At 42.3% G+C, this 17,255-nt stretch overlaps 2 protein-coding genes across 2 annotated transcripts; one reads left to right on the forward strand and one right to left on the reverse strand.

The window, feature by feature from the left end:
* The first annotated feature begins 893 nt into the window (after nucleotides 1–893).
* faxca (failed axon connections homolog, metaxin like GST domain containing a) lies at nucleotides 894–9,644 on the forward strand. The gene is made up of 6 exons (XM_041063699.1): nucleotides 894–1,366; nucleotides 3,717–3,852; nucleotides 4,246–4,442; nucleotides 4,682–4,899; nucleotides 5,606–5,722; nucleotides 6,361–9,644. The coding sequence occupies exons 1-6, from the start codon at nucleotides 1,107–1,109 to the stop codon at nucleotides 6,660–6,662; spliced, it is 1,230 nt and encodes a 409-aa protein (XP_040919633.1). The 5' UTR covers nucleotides 894–1,106; the 3' UTR covers nucleotides 6,663–9,644.
* A 5,958-nt stretch (nucleotides 9,645–15,602) lies between these two features.
* pou3f2a (POU class 3 homeobox 2a) lies at nucleotides 15,603–16,991 on the reverse strand. Its single transcript, XM_041064605.1, has one exon. It carries the CDS (start codon nucleotides 16,989–16,991, stop codon nucleotides 15,603–15,605), a length of 1,389 nt encoding a protein of 462 aa, XP_040920539.1.
* Nucleotides 16,992–17,255: the final 264 nt, after the last annotated feature.

Raw genomic sequence — 17,255 nt, forward strand, 5'->3', positions numbered from 1 at the left:
AATGTCACTTCTGTACAGTTGCTGTGGTAGGACCCCTAGTGGTGAATTCAGAGCATATGTAACATTACATATGAGTTTTGATATGTAAAGTGTACTTTTAATAACTGAGAAGTTTGAGTTAAAGTGGGCATAATACACCAAACAAATTATGCAGTTTTCTCTCGTTTGTTTTGTTAGGAAATTGAATGTTAAATGATAGATTAGTGTCAGAGGATGTATTTACCCGCAGTTGCCTCTAGGAGTCTGTTACCATTGGGTACAGTCAGTTCCCATGATGTCACCTTAGCTGCATGAAGCTTACAGACAGCAGCGGAAATAGTACAAGCTACATCACGTCTCCTACAAAATAAAATCTAATTGTTCAGTTTGAATGACCACACAAAACGCTCTGATGCACAAGGTAATGAAAACTAGTAGATATTATCGAATTGAATGTGTGTATCTACGTATCCATAGTTTCTTGTTGCTGCTATTTATTTGTTATTGATAAACATACCAGTTATTTTTTTTTACTTTTCATTAGTATCTATTATAACTTAAATTTCACTGATAGAGATGTTTGCTTGTTTGTTTTGATATAAATGTTTTGTGATTGTTATCCATTCATTGGGGGCCCTACTGACATCTGTTCGTCCAACTATCTGCATTAATAATTTGTCATCTCTTATCCAAGTACAGTACATTACTGGTTTATGTAGTAATCAAATTATCACACACTATTAAAACTAACACAGTTGAAGCAAAAAAAAAAAAGAATGATTTTACTTTTAGATTTAACCTGTGTATTTTTATTTGGCATTTGCCGAAGAATGTTGCAAAACACGATTTTTAAACTTACTTTTATTTTGTAGGACGCAACCGGAAGCTGTGTTGTTTGTTTTCTGTGACTTGACAGCGAGGAGGGCGACCACAACCAGCGAGCTCCGAGCGGGCTGCGGAGGATGTCGACCCCGCTGCGGGGACAAGCCCCGGGCGGGATGCGTGTGTCCAGTCGGCTGTTCCGCACCCAGTCCCCCAGCACCTGCAGCCCTCGGCACCCATGAAGCCCCCGCTGATGAAGCCCCGAGCTGCCAGAGTGAGGCGGAAAGTGGCCGGAGACAGAGAGTATGTACTGGCGCGTCGGGTTCGCCTGGACGCGGTCGTGTGTGGTTGATCTTGGCCAGAACCAGAGCTTCTCCTCCGGCCTGCTGGGCCCCGATGAGCAGCTCTCGTTTTATGGGTACATCATCGCCTACCCACTGCAGGACTACGGCGGGATAATGTCAGCTTTGGGTTCGGACTCGTGGTGGCGGAAAACGCTGTATTTGACCGGAGGGGCTCTGCTCGCTGCCGCTGCTTATTTGCTGCACGAATTGCTGGCCATCAGGTACCCAACAACAAACACTGAGGCTGTCAGTGGAGTCACTGTAGAAGCTGCAGAGCTCATCACTTCCCACAGCCAGGGCCTCTTGGGCCAGAGCACAATTGAGCAGGAAGCCGCTGTGGATCTTATTCTGTTCATGTTTTCACTCCAGATCTCCCAGGTCTGCTGTATTTTCACTGGGGTTTGGTATTACTTAATCTCGTCAGGTTGGGCGGGGTGAGAGCGGAGTCAGTGGAGAATAAGGAATCGTGAGTGGGTGGGTTGTGATGTAACGTACCCCCCCACCCTCCAACCCCCTCCTCACAAACACACACATCAGGAGATTTCCATCTTTATTGTCTTTTTTTTTTCTTCGATTAATGGCTCGAGCGACCAACTGCGAGGGCATTTATTTTGGTATCGGTCATTCAAAACTAAGGACGATCATAAAATCACGATAACGGCTCATTTCCCATGTTGTTTGTTTGAGACGTTATAGTCTCTCAGTCTCCAGGCCTGTCACACACAGCTCTCTAGTCACATGAATTGACATTACAGACTGTGACAGCAGGTCACTTTCATTTGTCTGTATTTCAAGGACGAGGCGACATGATGTATGAGTTCACCTTTTGTGTGCTTTATTGTGACCCCCTCCGCTTTCATACACATGTTCCGGACTTAGGTTTCAGTCTAAAACCTTTTACAACCTCTAATGTAAACAGTTAAACGCCAAAGCCCCAAACATAGTACAAATGGCAGGTAATGTTATAGACATAAATATATCATCCATAATTATTGATTGTTCATTGGCAGGAATGAGGTTTTGGCTGAGCGAGTCTGTTGTCTTTAAAAATCTCGGGTTGCCTGCAGTCCAGGCCCACAGCTTTACGACAACACAGTTTAGAAGGACATCTACTATCGCAGCAGAAGTCACAGGGAGACACCACGGATGATGCATTATTTGGTCTCGTTAGGAAAAACAAATAGGATATTTATATCATTTTATTTCTATTGACAAGGAATTCCATTCTGCTGCCACGGCCCTGTACGCTGGTGTCATTATAGCTGTTGTCAGTGCGGGGTCGATATTTATACGTTTATGGCGGAAATATAGGCCGTTTGTTGTTGCAGTTAAATGCTCATTTGGATGGACATGTGAGGACATGGGACATGTTTTTCTCTTACTCAGGCCGTTTAGTTTAGTTGGTTTTTTTTATTGCAGCGCTCTCTATATAAATACTAGGCTTCATTTTTACTATACCGTTCTGCCTTTGTATTAAATACCTAAGCCTAATAAAAACAGCCTTTGTGAGAGTCAGCGGGCGTTTCAGCACCACAGCGGAATAGACAGCTCCCCTGTATCTGAGGCTGCTGCTTTCAGCACCCTTCGCTGTGGACAGCTCCCTGTAATTCTGCACTGTGCCCACGTGAAGTTGTTGCCATTTGTAGGCCCCGTGCCTGTCGATTAGGTAGCGTACTATCTCCAACGCTGTCCACGTGAATGCACCATAATCTTTCTGAAGGGTATGCCTTATTATTTTGACTCTGCAGTTTTCCTTCAGCCAGTGTAAACGGCCCAGGGGCTGACAGTCACTCAGGGCCAGTTAAAGGACCTTGGTTACGGATCATTTGATTCATTCAATCAATCACATCAATCCCACAAGATATGATAGCCAGTTCTAACCACACACACCCCAGGCCCAGGCGGACGAGTGCACACATTTGTCTTTCTATACTTGTGAGGACCTTGATTTAACCATCACATTGTCTAAATGTCTACCCACCAGCTCTTAAGCTAACCCTAGCCTAAATCTAATTCAAACCTTAACTTTTAAACCAAATCTCACTCTTCAAACAGCTGTTTGAACTTGGTTCTCACAAAGATAACAATACAAGCCCACACACACTAACTTGCTTTTGTCACTTAGGAGCATACTGGGTTCATTTCCATTAATTCCCTGGAGACTTCGCCTAACCTCACGGCCGGATTAAACTGTTAGTGGGCCCCAAGGAAAAATCTGCCTTATTGCAATGTGTATGTGCATCGCTGCTTCCAAGTTCAAGCACAACCAAAACACCTAAAATGGAATACAACTTAATTTGTGTTAATTTGATTAAACACAACTTTATTTAAGAATATACAGCATGTGGACACAATATATTCTGGAATAACTGAATTCTTTATTTTGACAGACAGCTGCATAACAAGTGTGACACAAAGCCATAACCTCAAGATACCTGACTTCAACCCTAACTTTAACATTTAAAGCTAAATTTGAAAGGTTAATAATATGGGAACTGGCCTGTTGTCCCCAAATGGGAGACCAGCCTGTCCTGCTTGACATGCAGCCTTGTTATTCTTTGCTCCTCACAGAAAGGAGGAAGAGCTGGACTCTAAAGATGCCATCATACTCCACCAGTTCTCCAGGCCCAAAACTGGCGCCCCGTCCCTGTCCCCTTTCTGCCTTAAGATGGAGACCTACCTCCGCATGGTTGATCTGCCCTACCAGGTAAAGCTGTGGCTATGAGTCTGTGACAGAAAAAAAACCACTACTACTTCATCTGTCTAATACCGCAGGTATAGAAATGAGTGTTGGGGGGCAAAATCATTCATTTGGTCTTTTGTTGTACTTACTTTTTCTGTGATTAATTACTGTCAGACTTGGAGTCTCTCCTGTCTCCAGCCACTCAGTTTCCTGTAAGGGATAATTAAAATTTCCATTAAATGATTTGTCTTGTTCCAATTCCAATTTAATTCTCTAAATACTTATCACTAACCACTTTCTCTATTCTGTATTTTTTTCATCTTCTCCTTTATCACAGTTTTCCTCCCTCTTTCCTCTTCTTTCCTGATTCCACTCACACGTGCCACTGCCTTTCTTGAATCCTTTTTTCTCTTGCAGAACTACTTTGATGGGAAGCTTTCACCGCAGGGTAAGATGCCGTGGATCGAGTACAACCAGGAGCAGGTGTGTGGCACAGAATTCATCATCGACTTCCTGGAGGAGAGGCTGGGCGTGAGCCTCAACAAGAGCCTGACGCCGCAGGAGAAGGCCATGTCCCGCGCCATCACCAAAATGGTGGAGGAACATTTCTACTGGTGAGGGACCAGAGTGGTTTTTTTTTCTGTCCTTCACCAGTGTGACTTCTTTACATGGATTTAGGGAGTGTGTGTTTATTATAAAGTATTTATTTTATTTGGCTGAGAAATTGAAGTTTTTCTTATTTGTCTTTTCTTCTCCTCCTTCTTCTTCTGAGCAGCCGTGGTTGCAGTAGCAGTTGTAGCACTAGTATTGTACATTATCTGAATGTACAAATGCACATGTGTTTCTGTCCCAGGACCATAGCTTACTGTCAGTGGGTGGACAACCTGGAGGAGACCCAGAAGATGCTGTCGGTGAGCGGACCGCTGAGTGACCTGCTCAAGTGGATCCTGAGTCACCTGACCGGCGGGATCGTCAAGAGGGAGATGTACGGACACGGGATCGGGCGCTTTTCTAAGGAGGAGGTTTACGCCCTGATGGAGAAGGACATGCGCACCCTGGCCACTCTGCTAGGTGACAAATCTGGAAGTTATTTTTTAAATTTATAAATAATGATTCTTGTGATTTGGCAGATACGAGCTAAACCAAACAACCCAGTCATCTTAAATTCGGCCATATAAAAGTCTTCAGTACAGCACAATTGGGTTTTCTGCTCCGTAACCAAAGACATTTGCGGACATTGGCTTTGTAATTGGAAAAGTTTGACACAGTTAGTGTCAGCTGTGTGCGCACATTATTAGCAAAGTACAACTGTAATGGCTTGTCAGCGTGGGCCTGGACAACTACAGCCAGCAACATCACGCTTGTACTTGTCAAGGGATAGCAGCATCTGCAAAGACTGACAGCTCAATACTGACCTCCTGTGGTAGAGGTTAAGATTGCAGTCTAGAATGGATACATAATCTCTGGCAGTTTGAGGCAGGAGATGCAAGAGAGACATATTTAAGAGTGTGCAAGCCATGATAAGTGTTGCTTGCTAAGGTTAAAATTTTGCATCAGCTCATCTCTGATGCCTTTTATTTTGTGGCCTGAAGTGTTTTTTCATGCATAGACGTTCTATGTAAAAATCTTTTTTCAGTGTCAGTAGTTAAGATTATATAACACCATCCTTTGAAGATACAGCAGGTTTTCATTCTAGACAGTTAGAGGAAAACCATGCGTATGCGAGGATGGTATTTTTGTGCTGATATATCTTTTTTTTTCCCTTGTGCTGTCTTAGGTGATAAGAAGTACCTCATGGGCTCTAAGCTTTCAGCAGTAGATGCTGCGGTGTTCAGTCACCTGGCCCCTGCTATGTGGACGCTACCAGGAACACGCCCGGAGCAGCTAATCAAAGGTGAGCTGTTAAAAACGGGCATCGACCATGAGAGTCTAGACAGTTTTAAAGGAGCAGTTCAACCAAATTAGCATGATATCTCAGGATGCAGAAGTATGAACCATGCTCTTCCTGACCCTACTCTGAGTGTGTTCATTGTTATGTCAATCATTAAAACATCACCTGCAACTTTCACATTGCTTAATTAAACACATGCTCTCTGCCATAACGTTTTATATACTGTACTGTATGTATATGTTGTGCTATGTTCCTAATCCTCCTTTGATGTTGTCTCTTTTAAACCATCTAATAAAACTCTCCTTTTTTTTTACTAACTGACTTATTGTCTTGACAGGTTCACACAAGCACTGAGCTGACGTTCACATATGATCAAAATTCACATAAAAAGGATGAGTTAGCTGCAAGCTAATCATGTTTTTTTTTTTAGCCATACCTCTCTGTCTCAATCAATTTTTATTTAATTTTATGAAACTTCTGTACTCAATATCCTATAGACTGCAAAATAATAAAAAAAAAACCATAATATTTGATATTGATTCTGATTTTAGTTGTAGACCAGTGCTTATGGAGCTGATAGGGGTTGTATCTTCCTCAGGTTTGCAGAGCACCTTACCCACTCAGCTGTCTGTCCCCTCCAGGTGAGCTGATCAACCTGGCCATGTACTGTGAGCGTATCCGCCGGCGTTTCTGGCCTGAGTGGTTCGTGGACCTGGAGGACTTCTGCTACAACGACACCACAGAGGGCAGCGACTCCAAACTCCCTGATCTGGGTCTCTACTCCCGCACGGACACTTTCCAGGAAGATACTCACACACACACTTCACACACCCACACACCACAGGACCCACCACTGTCGCCCGACAGCGACCCTACAGGCCACTCGCTATATGACTCTGACATGGACACAGAGTGCTCTGAAATAGACCAGCTCAAGTGTTGACAAAACATACACTTACAGTACACAATACATATGCGCACACCACAGGAGGGTGCTGCATCCCACCTGCACACATGTCCCCTACCTCTTAAAACAGAAAATATCTGGGGAGTATTTTCGGTGTCGCCTGTGCTGGTGGAGAAGTTGAGGATGTAGAGGTTTAACTTGCACACTGTAGTGGAGGAAATTGCTTGCAATAGAAGGAAAGGGAGCCAGGCATAGGTCAAAAAGGAAAAAAGCCAGTGACAGGACAGAAGGAAAAAGAGGCAGCGTGTAAAGGAAAAGTAGAGGGAAAGAGAAGAGATGCAGGAAAAGATTGAAAAGTTAGACTTTTAAAGTCAGGAGTAAATGACGCCGCTGCTGAGAAACTCCTCCACGTGGTCGACATCATCTGCAGTCACAACCTTCTACCTGTTGCCATAAACTTGGCAACTATGTGTGTGTGTGTGTGACCCCATGTTGTCCCTCGTAGCAACTTGCACCACTAAGCCTTGTGTGTGTTTTCAACTAACTGAACCCTTAAACGCCTTGTCTTGATATGACATTGACATGTAGGGAACTGTACAGGATTTATGTGAATGAACACAATTCGGTGTAAATATATAAATGGATCTGATTTGATTCTCAGATTTAATAGATAGAATATTTGATTCTATATGACTATAAATAGTATAGATAGCCTGCAAATAGAAAATCATCCCCTCTGCCATATGGTGTAAATAATGTAGTTGTGTCTTCTGTAAAACCCTTTTTGTGTTGGACACAATGACCAAATCTTCTTGTAATAGTCTCCATGAATTCCCACTCTACTGGTCTAGGATCAGTATGAGGAGCCCTGTAAACGCCTCTGTGTGTCTGTCCATAGAACTGGGAGATTACAGTGATGCTTGCTGCCCATATTTAAATAGTGCAGTAAAATTTCATGAAAGTTAATGGATGGCAAATCGCAATCTGCCATAAGCACTTTGAAACTATAAGTTGTCTTATTAAGACATTTATTTTGCCAAAAAAATTGTTAATTGTTTCCCACATTAGAAGAATAATATCACAACATACATTGTCAGTCGCCTGTGTGGTTTAGATTGCCATTGAGGACATTAGCTTTAGGTCAAATGGACATTTTACATGCATTCAAGCATTGAGAGCGAGTCAAACAATCATGTAGAAATAGAATAAATAGATATATAATCTGAATGAAAGTGCATGGCTGGCACGTGCCAATGAAAATGTCCCTTTACACTTCATGTGGATCGATTTATCTGCATTTCTTAGCTGGTCTATTTAAGTTTGATATTGCGATGCAGTTTGTTTGTTGGTGCCTCTGGTCAAATCAGCCACACAAAGGTGGCAAAGTTGTAGCCGATGGACGATGGATCTGGAAATAGACTTGACTTTTTTTTTTTTTCCTTTCAGCAGTTGAAGTTTTTGTGACGGATGCCTCGTGTTTCAAAATGATGGATTGTTCAGAAAACGTTACGTGAAGCAATAAGAAAGCAGACACAAGTCCACTCTGTTCACTTTTTAATTTTATGCGAGGTTGCCTTGTATTTGGCTTGTGTGATGGCAAGGTGTAGGTTTTATGTGTGTTTGTCATTCAACAAATGCGCGTACCAACAAATTGTGTATTAAGGCTACTTATACGGTTGCAAGCAAGGGGGTGTACAGTATGTGTGCTTCTATCCATGTTGCGCATGGATGAGTCACCCTCTGTGAATGAATGATGACGCACTGGTGAGGATTCACAGCTGAACCGTTCCTCTCTAACACGCACAGACACATGCACACAAACACACACACTGGTAGAAAGAGAGAACGGACAATAGCAATAGTGTGATGGTTATACTGATGATGCTGCTTCTTATTCATGGTCCAACTTAAAATATTGTTCATCTTAGGAATGAAAGAGAAACTTTACAGGGCCATCACGGAGGTCTGTACGCAGGGACCTATTAATTGGCCAGGCCAGTGATATTGGCTGATACTAGCTTAAAGGCCTGCTCGCACTAGGAAGTTTTTCAGTGAAATAAATTTGCATATCTCTGTGAAATGTTTGTTCTTAAAGTTTGGTGACGCGGTGACTGTATTTGCAGGGGCAGGTGGTGAAGTGCTGTGATGAAATGAATGGTTCAACGCAGCGAATAAGCTACGATAGCGTCCCCTGTTTTGGACTCTGTCAAAGCTGAACTTGACACAAAAAGATTTTGCAGATTTACTTTGTTCCTGAAAACAAATCCACTGATTGCAGTGATTACAGTGTTTGTGACGATTGCTTTGTTTTTAAATGGTGGAGTGACCAGGCTATAATGTAGATTAAATTGTATCGGCGTATGTGTGTTGGCCCAATAATTCTCAAGTAATTTCAGTCCAGGAACGCCAAGAATGTCTTAATTTGGGAATAATATTTCCATTACATTGTTTTTTTTTTTTAAACTTCTAAATGTCATTTTTGGACCTTTGAACCTTGATAACCGGTCTCAGAAATCCAGAATGGGTCAGGCTCTTACTTGTGAGGATGATGCACAAAAATGAAATTTAGATTGAATAAAACAAATATGTAGCATTAATATGTAGCAGTATATTGTGAAATATGACGTCATAATTGGAATCCAGCATTTAGAAAACAGGTATAAGTTTGTGAGATGTTACGTCTTTGAGGCACCGTTGTGAATCTGATGTTTAAGTAGGACCATGATGTGGATAATGCTGATTGCTTGATGGTTTCGTTTAAGAATTTAACGACAGCAAAAATGCCCATTTCGCTCTGTGTGGCTCCTTCACTGTAAGGCTCACACGCTGGGCTCTCTGTCAAAAGCATCTATAAGTTGGTCTTCACCTAAACCAAGCCTTTACGAAGGAGACCGTAGAAACCCGCGCAGTAAAGGGTGTGTGCTGCAGTTGATTTTCAGTACAATAATGTCGTCTCAAATGGAAAAAAAAAAAAAAAGAACTTAAAAATTTCTTTTTGTGTCTTAAAAACCCCCTTGCCTGCATGTTCTTGCCTTCTTTCATCAGTGGTCAGATTTAGCCTTATGGAAACTGACACCTAAAGCTGTTTACTTTATAACAGTGCCATCATATGACTTAAGTTTTTACATGTCGTATCTATTTATTTTATATTTATTAGTTACTTCTATTAGTGATAATTATGGTGGATGTGCTTGAATTTAAAACAATAATATTATGAATTATTTTGCACTTTTCTTCTTGTGTTTACATGTGTTTTGTTCTCTGGCTGAGAATTCCTATCAAACTAATTTATTGATCTGTGTATTAGTGCAATACTGTAGATTCTCTGACCTCGGTTGACATTTAAATCTGAAGAAAATGCAAACTCTCACGTTGCCAGTCATTGCCGCGGTTGCATGTTTGTCCATGTTTTGAGATGTCATTCGGTAAATGTTAAAATTCATAACATCAGTATCTTCATGTTAAAATATCAGAGCAGTTTGGTGACTAGTCCCCTCATCTGCTGCAAAATGTATAGGTGAAACCATGAAAGAAAAAAAAAAAAACATGAAACACTGAGGTGAAATACCAAACTGACCGCTACATCTCAGATCAGCAGGGTGAAGTCAGTCCTCCTGCTCATCAGCTGATGATCAGTGTCTCACCCGTTCCAGGGAAAATTGCACAAGTCCTTTCAGATCAGTGTCCGTGGGCAACTTCATCTGTCTCAGTGTTCCTCAGCAGTTAAAGGTCAGGGGTCGGCGTTCAGCCCTGTCGTGCGTGTCACTTTCCCACCGAGATTTTCTGCTTGTAGACTGTAGAGACCATATCGCATCGTCTCTTGGTGTTGTGTGTGTTGAAACACTTGTGGAATCTCATCAAACTGTAAATAAGAAAGCTAGAGGGGTAAAAAAAAAATAATATGTGGAGATGACCTAAAAGAAAATGCTCTAACATAAAAAAAATGATTCTTATGAATGTATCATATCTAGAGATTAAAAGCTGTATGACAATGGCTTACTCATGATATTTCATTAAATATAGCTGTGGTATTTTCCTCGTTTTGTTTCAGTCATTGTGTGCATCAGTGAGTGTTAAATTTTTTACCTACCTGAGGAAACAGAGATGAATCTTTTGGCAATAACTGCTCTGTATCAGCACTTAGAGGTGGGTATACTCTGGCATATATCTGTCTCATAATCCCTCTCCCTCTGTGCTTGCTACCATATGACAATACTAAGCCCACACAACAATGCTGAAGGATTAGCTCTCTGCCCTTTTCTTTGTGCTTGTGCTGGAGCTTTGGAGAAACAGAGAAAAAGGAGGGCAGGGGAGGAGAAAAGGCAAGTCGTGGGAGCACCACTGTAGAGACCGAGCGTGGGTTTGGGTGAGAAAAAAGGGCACGGAGATGCAAAGAGGCAAACAGTTGTGGACAGACGACTGATATTTGATGACTTTGGCTGGTTGTGTTTCTGTCACCATTGTGCTGAATCCCTGGGAGATCCCATCCACGCAAGACAGAGGAGACAATTCAGAGCTGACAATGACACCAGAGTATAAACCATCTCTGGTGAGTCAGAGATGGCATACAGTGTCAGAGGTAGCAGCTGTGTGTGTATGTGTGTGTGTGTGTGTGTGTGTGTGTGTGTGTGTGGCTGTGGCTGTAGCTGTATGATGTGTGAGGTGGGATGTTGTGTGCAGAGAGGAGTGAATGTGCCTCTGTGTGTGTGTGTGTGTGTGTGTGTGTGTGTGTGTGTGTGTGTGTGTGTGTGTATGTGTGTGTAAAAATATGAATAATGCAGAGGATGCCTGTAGGAGCGTGAGGGCCAGGAGGAGGGCAGATGGTCGCCTGCTGATAGGACAGAATCCAGGCAACAGGGTCCTCCAGAGAGCTGGGTTTAGACCTGGCTTAACACGCATGCACGCGCACACACACACATGCACCACACACAAATATGCATAGACACGTACACTCACAATCCGCAAATATTCATGCCTCTTTCTCAAATCGCCCTCTTTTTGCCCTATAAGCGCACACACTGGCTCAAGCATAAAACTCTTGATATTAATAGTTAAGATTAGACTCTGATAAATAACACCATCGTAAACAAGCCACTGTGAAAGGAAACTGAAGTCTGTCGTTGCCAGAGCTCGCTCCTGTTGTGCATAAACATAAACATGGACAATTTTCATTCACACTTTCATAAAATATTTTATGAACGTGTGAATGAAAATTATATTAATCAATTATTCATAAATTTTAATAAAATAAATTTGTGATTTTGGGCTATATGACTGAAACTGACTTGTCTTGACTTCAGGGGGAAACAGCCAAGAATCATCAATTATAAGAAGGGCCGCAGGCAAGATTTTAGAAATACTTAGGTTCCTCCTTTGCCCCTCAAAAAGAAAGTTAAATCTTTTTAATTCTCTGAATTTTTCATGGATAGCTTTCAATAATATTTTCCACTTGTAAATTCAACACAACTAACTAAACTCCAAAGCTTTGAACTTTGTCTCCAATTTCCCTTTAATTAGCACCAGATTGCATCAGTCTTTCCAGGAAACTTTCATGGAAATTAGCTGGAAATTGCAGACCAGTAAAACAAAGCGTTTTATCTATCTATACCCTAAACTGCCAGGAATTGAATTTTTGTGGAAAAATACAGAATCTATAAAATACTGGATTACCAAATGCTAGAATCAGTCTGAAAGTCTCCATGTTTTTAAGCGTAAAATAAATGAAACGCTCACCGGAGCTGATAAACTCTCTAACACGGCAAACAATATATAGAAGACATGACCTCAGTGTCCTCAATTTATAGCTACATTCTGGTCATAAGTTGTAATTTAGAAAAAGGGAAAGAAAAAGCATTGTCTCATCAAAATAAATCTGCCTGCATTAGCATCCACTTTTTAAGAAGCTATGACCCGCCATTCATCCCAAACCCACTTTTGACCTACTAACATCCACTAGGTGGCATCAGCACACTTTTCTAATGTGGCCATTGATCAGCCCAAACTTATGATAACTATTAGACAGGAAAACCATAAGGAAAGAGATGTGCTGAAGAATAAGACTCCACCACCACCACCACCACCCCACACCATCCAATTCTAACAGGTGACATTAGGGCGAAAATTTCTCTGCAACAAAAACAAACTCAAAAACGTCTGAAACAACAGTGAAGTTCAGTGTTTAAATTCACACTGTGGTCACAGGCTTTTTAAATAGAAAACTTGTTATTATTTTTGAAATTTCACACAATTTCTCAGTGTTACATGTGTCTGCACACATTATTTTGCATCTCTACAATTGTTCAAATTATTTCCCAGGACATCAAAATAATACATAGGATGTGTTTAGAATTATTTTATTATGTATAATAAAGGCAGTATGCCATATTATACATGAAACACTAATAAACCTGGTTTATATTGCACCAGCTTCTGTCCTACACCTGTAGTAAGGGCTACATCACCTTGTTGTGTGCACCTTCCTCATCCCCCGTTTACAGACAGGCCTGCCGTTTGCCTGCGTACAAACAGAAATGCTTTCATGGTTTTGATATTCTAAAGTACGTCTCGTCGTAATTGTCAATTAGTTTTCATATTTATCCAGACGAAAAATACTAATTAATGCTATGTGTTTCAATTTTAGGCCATTCACTGACTGGGCTGTCTGAGCATCTTCACGGATTATCTCCCCACACAACAATGGGGCCTATCAGTGCACATCAGCGGCAGTAAACACTTTACAGAAACAGCTGAAGGACAATTTTAAGCAACCGAGACGGATTGATAAAATTCATAATTACAATGCAAGGCCGCGCACAAGGAAAATAGATAAATAAATAAATAAATAAATAAATAGATAGATAAATAAATAAATAAATAGAAGAAAAAAGCTTGTTGCCAGTGTTGCGACTTTTCCTGAAGCTCAATAAACGTGCAAAGACTGCAGTGTTATAGAAAACAAATACGATTTAATGACAAAAAGCATATAGAAATTGTGCAATCGTTGATTTCATTTTTTTCCCTCTTCGTTTGATCACAGATTTCAGGTCAATGCTATTTTGTTTTGGTTTTGTTGATTCTTCCCCCCCCATCTCAGAAACTCAAATCCAGCTGAAGGATTAAAGTGTTGTTGTCAGAATTACAATAGTCTTTTTTTGGATTATAGAAATATTTGGCCTTATTTAAATCAAAGGCGAATTATTATGTAATACACGCTTGAATACGGAAAATGTGTAAAAATTAGGCTTACATTAAAAAAATATTGCTATGCTTAATTTTGTATTGATTGATGAAAGATTTTTTTTTAAGGGGGAGTGCAGCGTTTTGTTATGGACTTGCTTTGACATTGTTAACTGGGCCTGGGTACATACAGAAAGTTTTTTGAAATGCCTCTTTGAAAGGGTCTAAAATTCACATTATGGGTCCATTCAAATATGATATTTTCTCTCCAGCCATCTACACCCTTCAGTTGGATTTGTGTTTCTGAATTTCTATATTTTCTTCAATTTTTAGTCAGAGAATAAACCTCCAACTACTGGTAGATTTCCCCACACAACCTTCCACCATCAGATCAGGTTATTAATCACAGGATTAAAGTGGCACAAAAACACGTGTCTGTGTTTGTGCTTTGGCACAGACTGACAGAGAAAAACGGAACAAACAAACAAACAAACATACAAACAAACAAACGAAGCCATACAAAAAAACGAATGAAGGTACATCCCACAAATAGTCTTCTCAGTGAATGAATGAGTCATACAGTAGTAGTGTAGCCACTGCGGCTAGAGCTGGTACCAGGATATATTCAGTTTTTTCCTTTTTTTTCTTTTCTTCTTTTTTTCTTTCTTTTTTTCTTGTTTTTGTTTGAGTGTTGTTGTTGTTTTTTTCTTCTTAGGAAAGGAAGGCAAAATGGGCTGGATTGCTTTGAATTTTCCAGCCGGACAGTCTCGGTCTTTCTTGTCACAGCATTTTGGAAAAGTACAGAAATAACATAATAAACAGCAAAAACACACTGTAAACAGGCGCCCAGAAATGTCTGCACAGAAAGAAAAGCATTAAGGTCAACCAATACTCAGTCTCTATGGTAACATTATTATTATTATTATTATTATTATTATTATTATTATTATTATTATTATTATTATTATATTCTAGGAGAAAATGTAAAGTTGGAAAATTTATTTTACTATATTAAAGCAAGAGACATTTTAAAATTACATAATTAATAATATAATTTACAGTGTATATATATATAAATTATGGATGCATTTGACACTAGACGATCAATACATCAGATTAAATTTAGATTGATTTAATAATAATAATAATAATAATAATAATAATAATAATAATAATAATAATAATAAACAGTTAGCTGGTATTGGCTTTTATTTTTATCATTGTACAGCAGGTGTCTGCCATTTCAACCCTCTCTTGCCACAAGCTGCGAAGAACCCCTGTTGCTTTTGTTATGATGGAAAGATGGCGTTTATTTACCCACACACTGACTGCGACTTGTCATCATGCCCGAAGCTTGTTTTTCTATTTTCCCCCTGCGGACACCTCGTGTCCACATCACACTCTGCCTTTCTTTCTTTTAATGGCACATTACATAATGACACACTGGCGCCGTGGTAGAAGGTATAGAAAAGCGGTTCGTATGAGTGTCGCTGGGTTTCTCTTTTTTTTCACCCTTTTTTTTTTTTCTTTTTTTCTTTTTTTGGTTAGCACACACCAGCCCTATCCCGATAGCTTGGCAGTTCCGCGGCATGAAAGCTCTCCATACAGCTCTCTGCTATGCGTATTTTTAGTGCTTGAGTGCCACTGTATATCCCCACTGTGTGTGTGTCCGTGGGTCCAGCGTTTAAACTGGCTCAGGTCCAGTTCCGAGCGGTCCAAGCACAGAGAATCAAACAAATAAGGAAGGAATTATACCTCCGTACGGGGGTCCGTGTTTTGCTCAGAAAAACCGGACTGGGGTCACTGCACAGGAGTTTGTCCCCCGTGGTGAGGAGGGGTGTCCCCGTACATGTCCTCTCCTCCCGGTATCTGTCCCCCAGCGGGTGTCATCCTCTTCTCCTTCTGCCGCCGGTTACAAAACCAAACCCTCACCACCTCCTTCTCCAGCTGCAGGCTGTCCGCCAGGGAGTTGATCTCCGCTGCTCCTGGTTTTGGACATTTGAGAAAATGGCTCTCCAGAGCCCCTTTGACGCCCACCTCGATGGAGGTTCTCTTTTTCCTTTTTCTTCCCTGTGCCGCGATTTTATCCAGGCTAGTGGGACTCCCCGAGGTGGAGTCCGCCTCCTCCAGCCACTTGTTCAACAAGGGCTTGAGTTTACACATGTTTTTGAAGCTGAGTTGAAGCGCCTCGAACCTGCAAATGGTGGTCTGAGAAAAGACGTTTCCATACAGCGTCCCAAGAGCCAGTCCCACGTCCGCCTGGGTGAAACCCAGCTTGATGCGCCTCTGTTTAAACTGCTTGGCAAACTGCTCCAACTCGTCGGAGGTCGGTGTGTCCTCGTCTGACTGGTCCTGATGGCCCCCGTGCTGGTGATGGTGTGAGAGTGACTGCTGGTGGGCCCCAGGGCCGCCTCCATGTTCACTGAGGTGCGGGCTGTGGCTGTGGTGGTCCTCGTCCCGCAGGGGGTGGTGGTGCATCCCCCCTTGCTCTCCCCCCGGCATCAGACCGAAGCCGGACTGGGAATACACCAGGCTCTGGCCCTCAGATGTCGCCATACCGGGGATGTGCGTGGTGGCTGTGCTGGTTCGCCATGCTCTGGCGTCGTGATGCGCCTGCTGGTGCGCTAGGTGAGGGTGTCGCTGTTGCTGCTGCTGCTGCTGTTGCTGCAGACTGCTGGAGTTCTGCAGCTCCTCTCGGTCACTGTCGTGCAGTACGGGCTTCACGTCCTGTTCTCCGAGGGGACTCGATGGCCAGGGCGCCCCACTGTCACCGTGAGACAGCGCCGTTATCCACTGGTGCGCGTGGCTAAGCGGATGTCCACCGCCCGGCAACGTGCTATAGTCGTTCTGGAGCAGGTTGTGCGCGTCCCTGTACGCTGCCGCCTGCTGCATGCTCCCGGACTCCGAGTGCGGCGGCGGCGCGCTGCTGGGGGTGGTGAGGACGCTGTAGTGGTTGGACGTTGCGGTCGCCATAACTATCGGAGCCAGAGTGATAGCTGGAGTTAAAAGGAGGCTGCCTTTGACAGTAACTCTTTTGCGCCACGGGGCAGCTAGGCGTCTCTCTCCAGCATCTCCCGGGCGCTGTGCCAAGGGGACGCAGAGGCGCGCACCTGTGGTCCGCCTCGCTCCGCTCTTTATTGGCCAAGAACGGTTGACAGATGTGGTTACCCCTGACAGCACCCCGCTCATTGGTCACGGGAGATTGTACAGAAACCCCAATCACTCTGCCCAACAATACTAGCAGTCCTGCTGCATGCTAGAGTACAAAGTGGAGGGAGAAATCGCGCTGTCGAGTGTAAGCAGAAAAGACTGAAGAAGCTTTGCTATGAGAAAAAGAGAGAAACATCTTTCTTAATTTTTGAAAGTAGTTTATCAACCTCGATCTGGGTCAGTGGGTCACTATCTATCGGTTTCGTGCGTCAAAACGATGCGTAAAAGTTGCATAAGACACGC

The sequence above is a fragment of the Toxotes jaculatrix genome, chromosome 19 (genome assembly GCF_017976425.1).
Source record: "Toxotes jaculatrix isolate fToxJac2 chromosome 19, fToxJac2.pri, whole genome shotgun sequence".
NCBI lineage: Eukaryota > Metazoa > Chordata > Actinopteri > Toxotidae > Toxotes > Toxotes jaculatrix.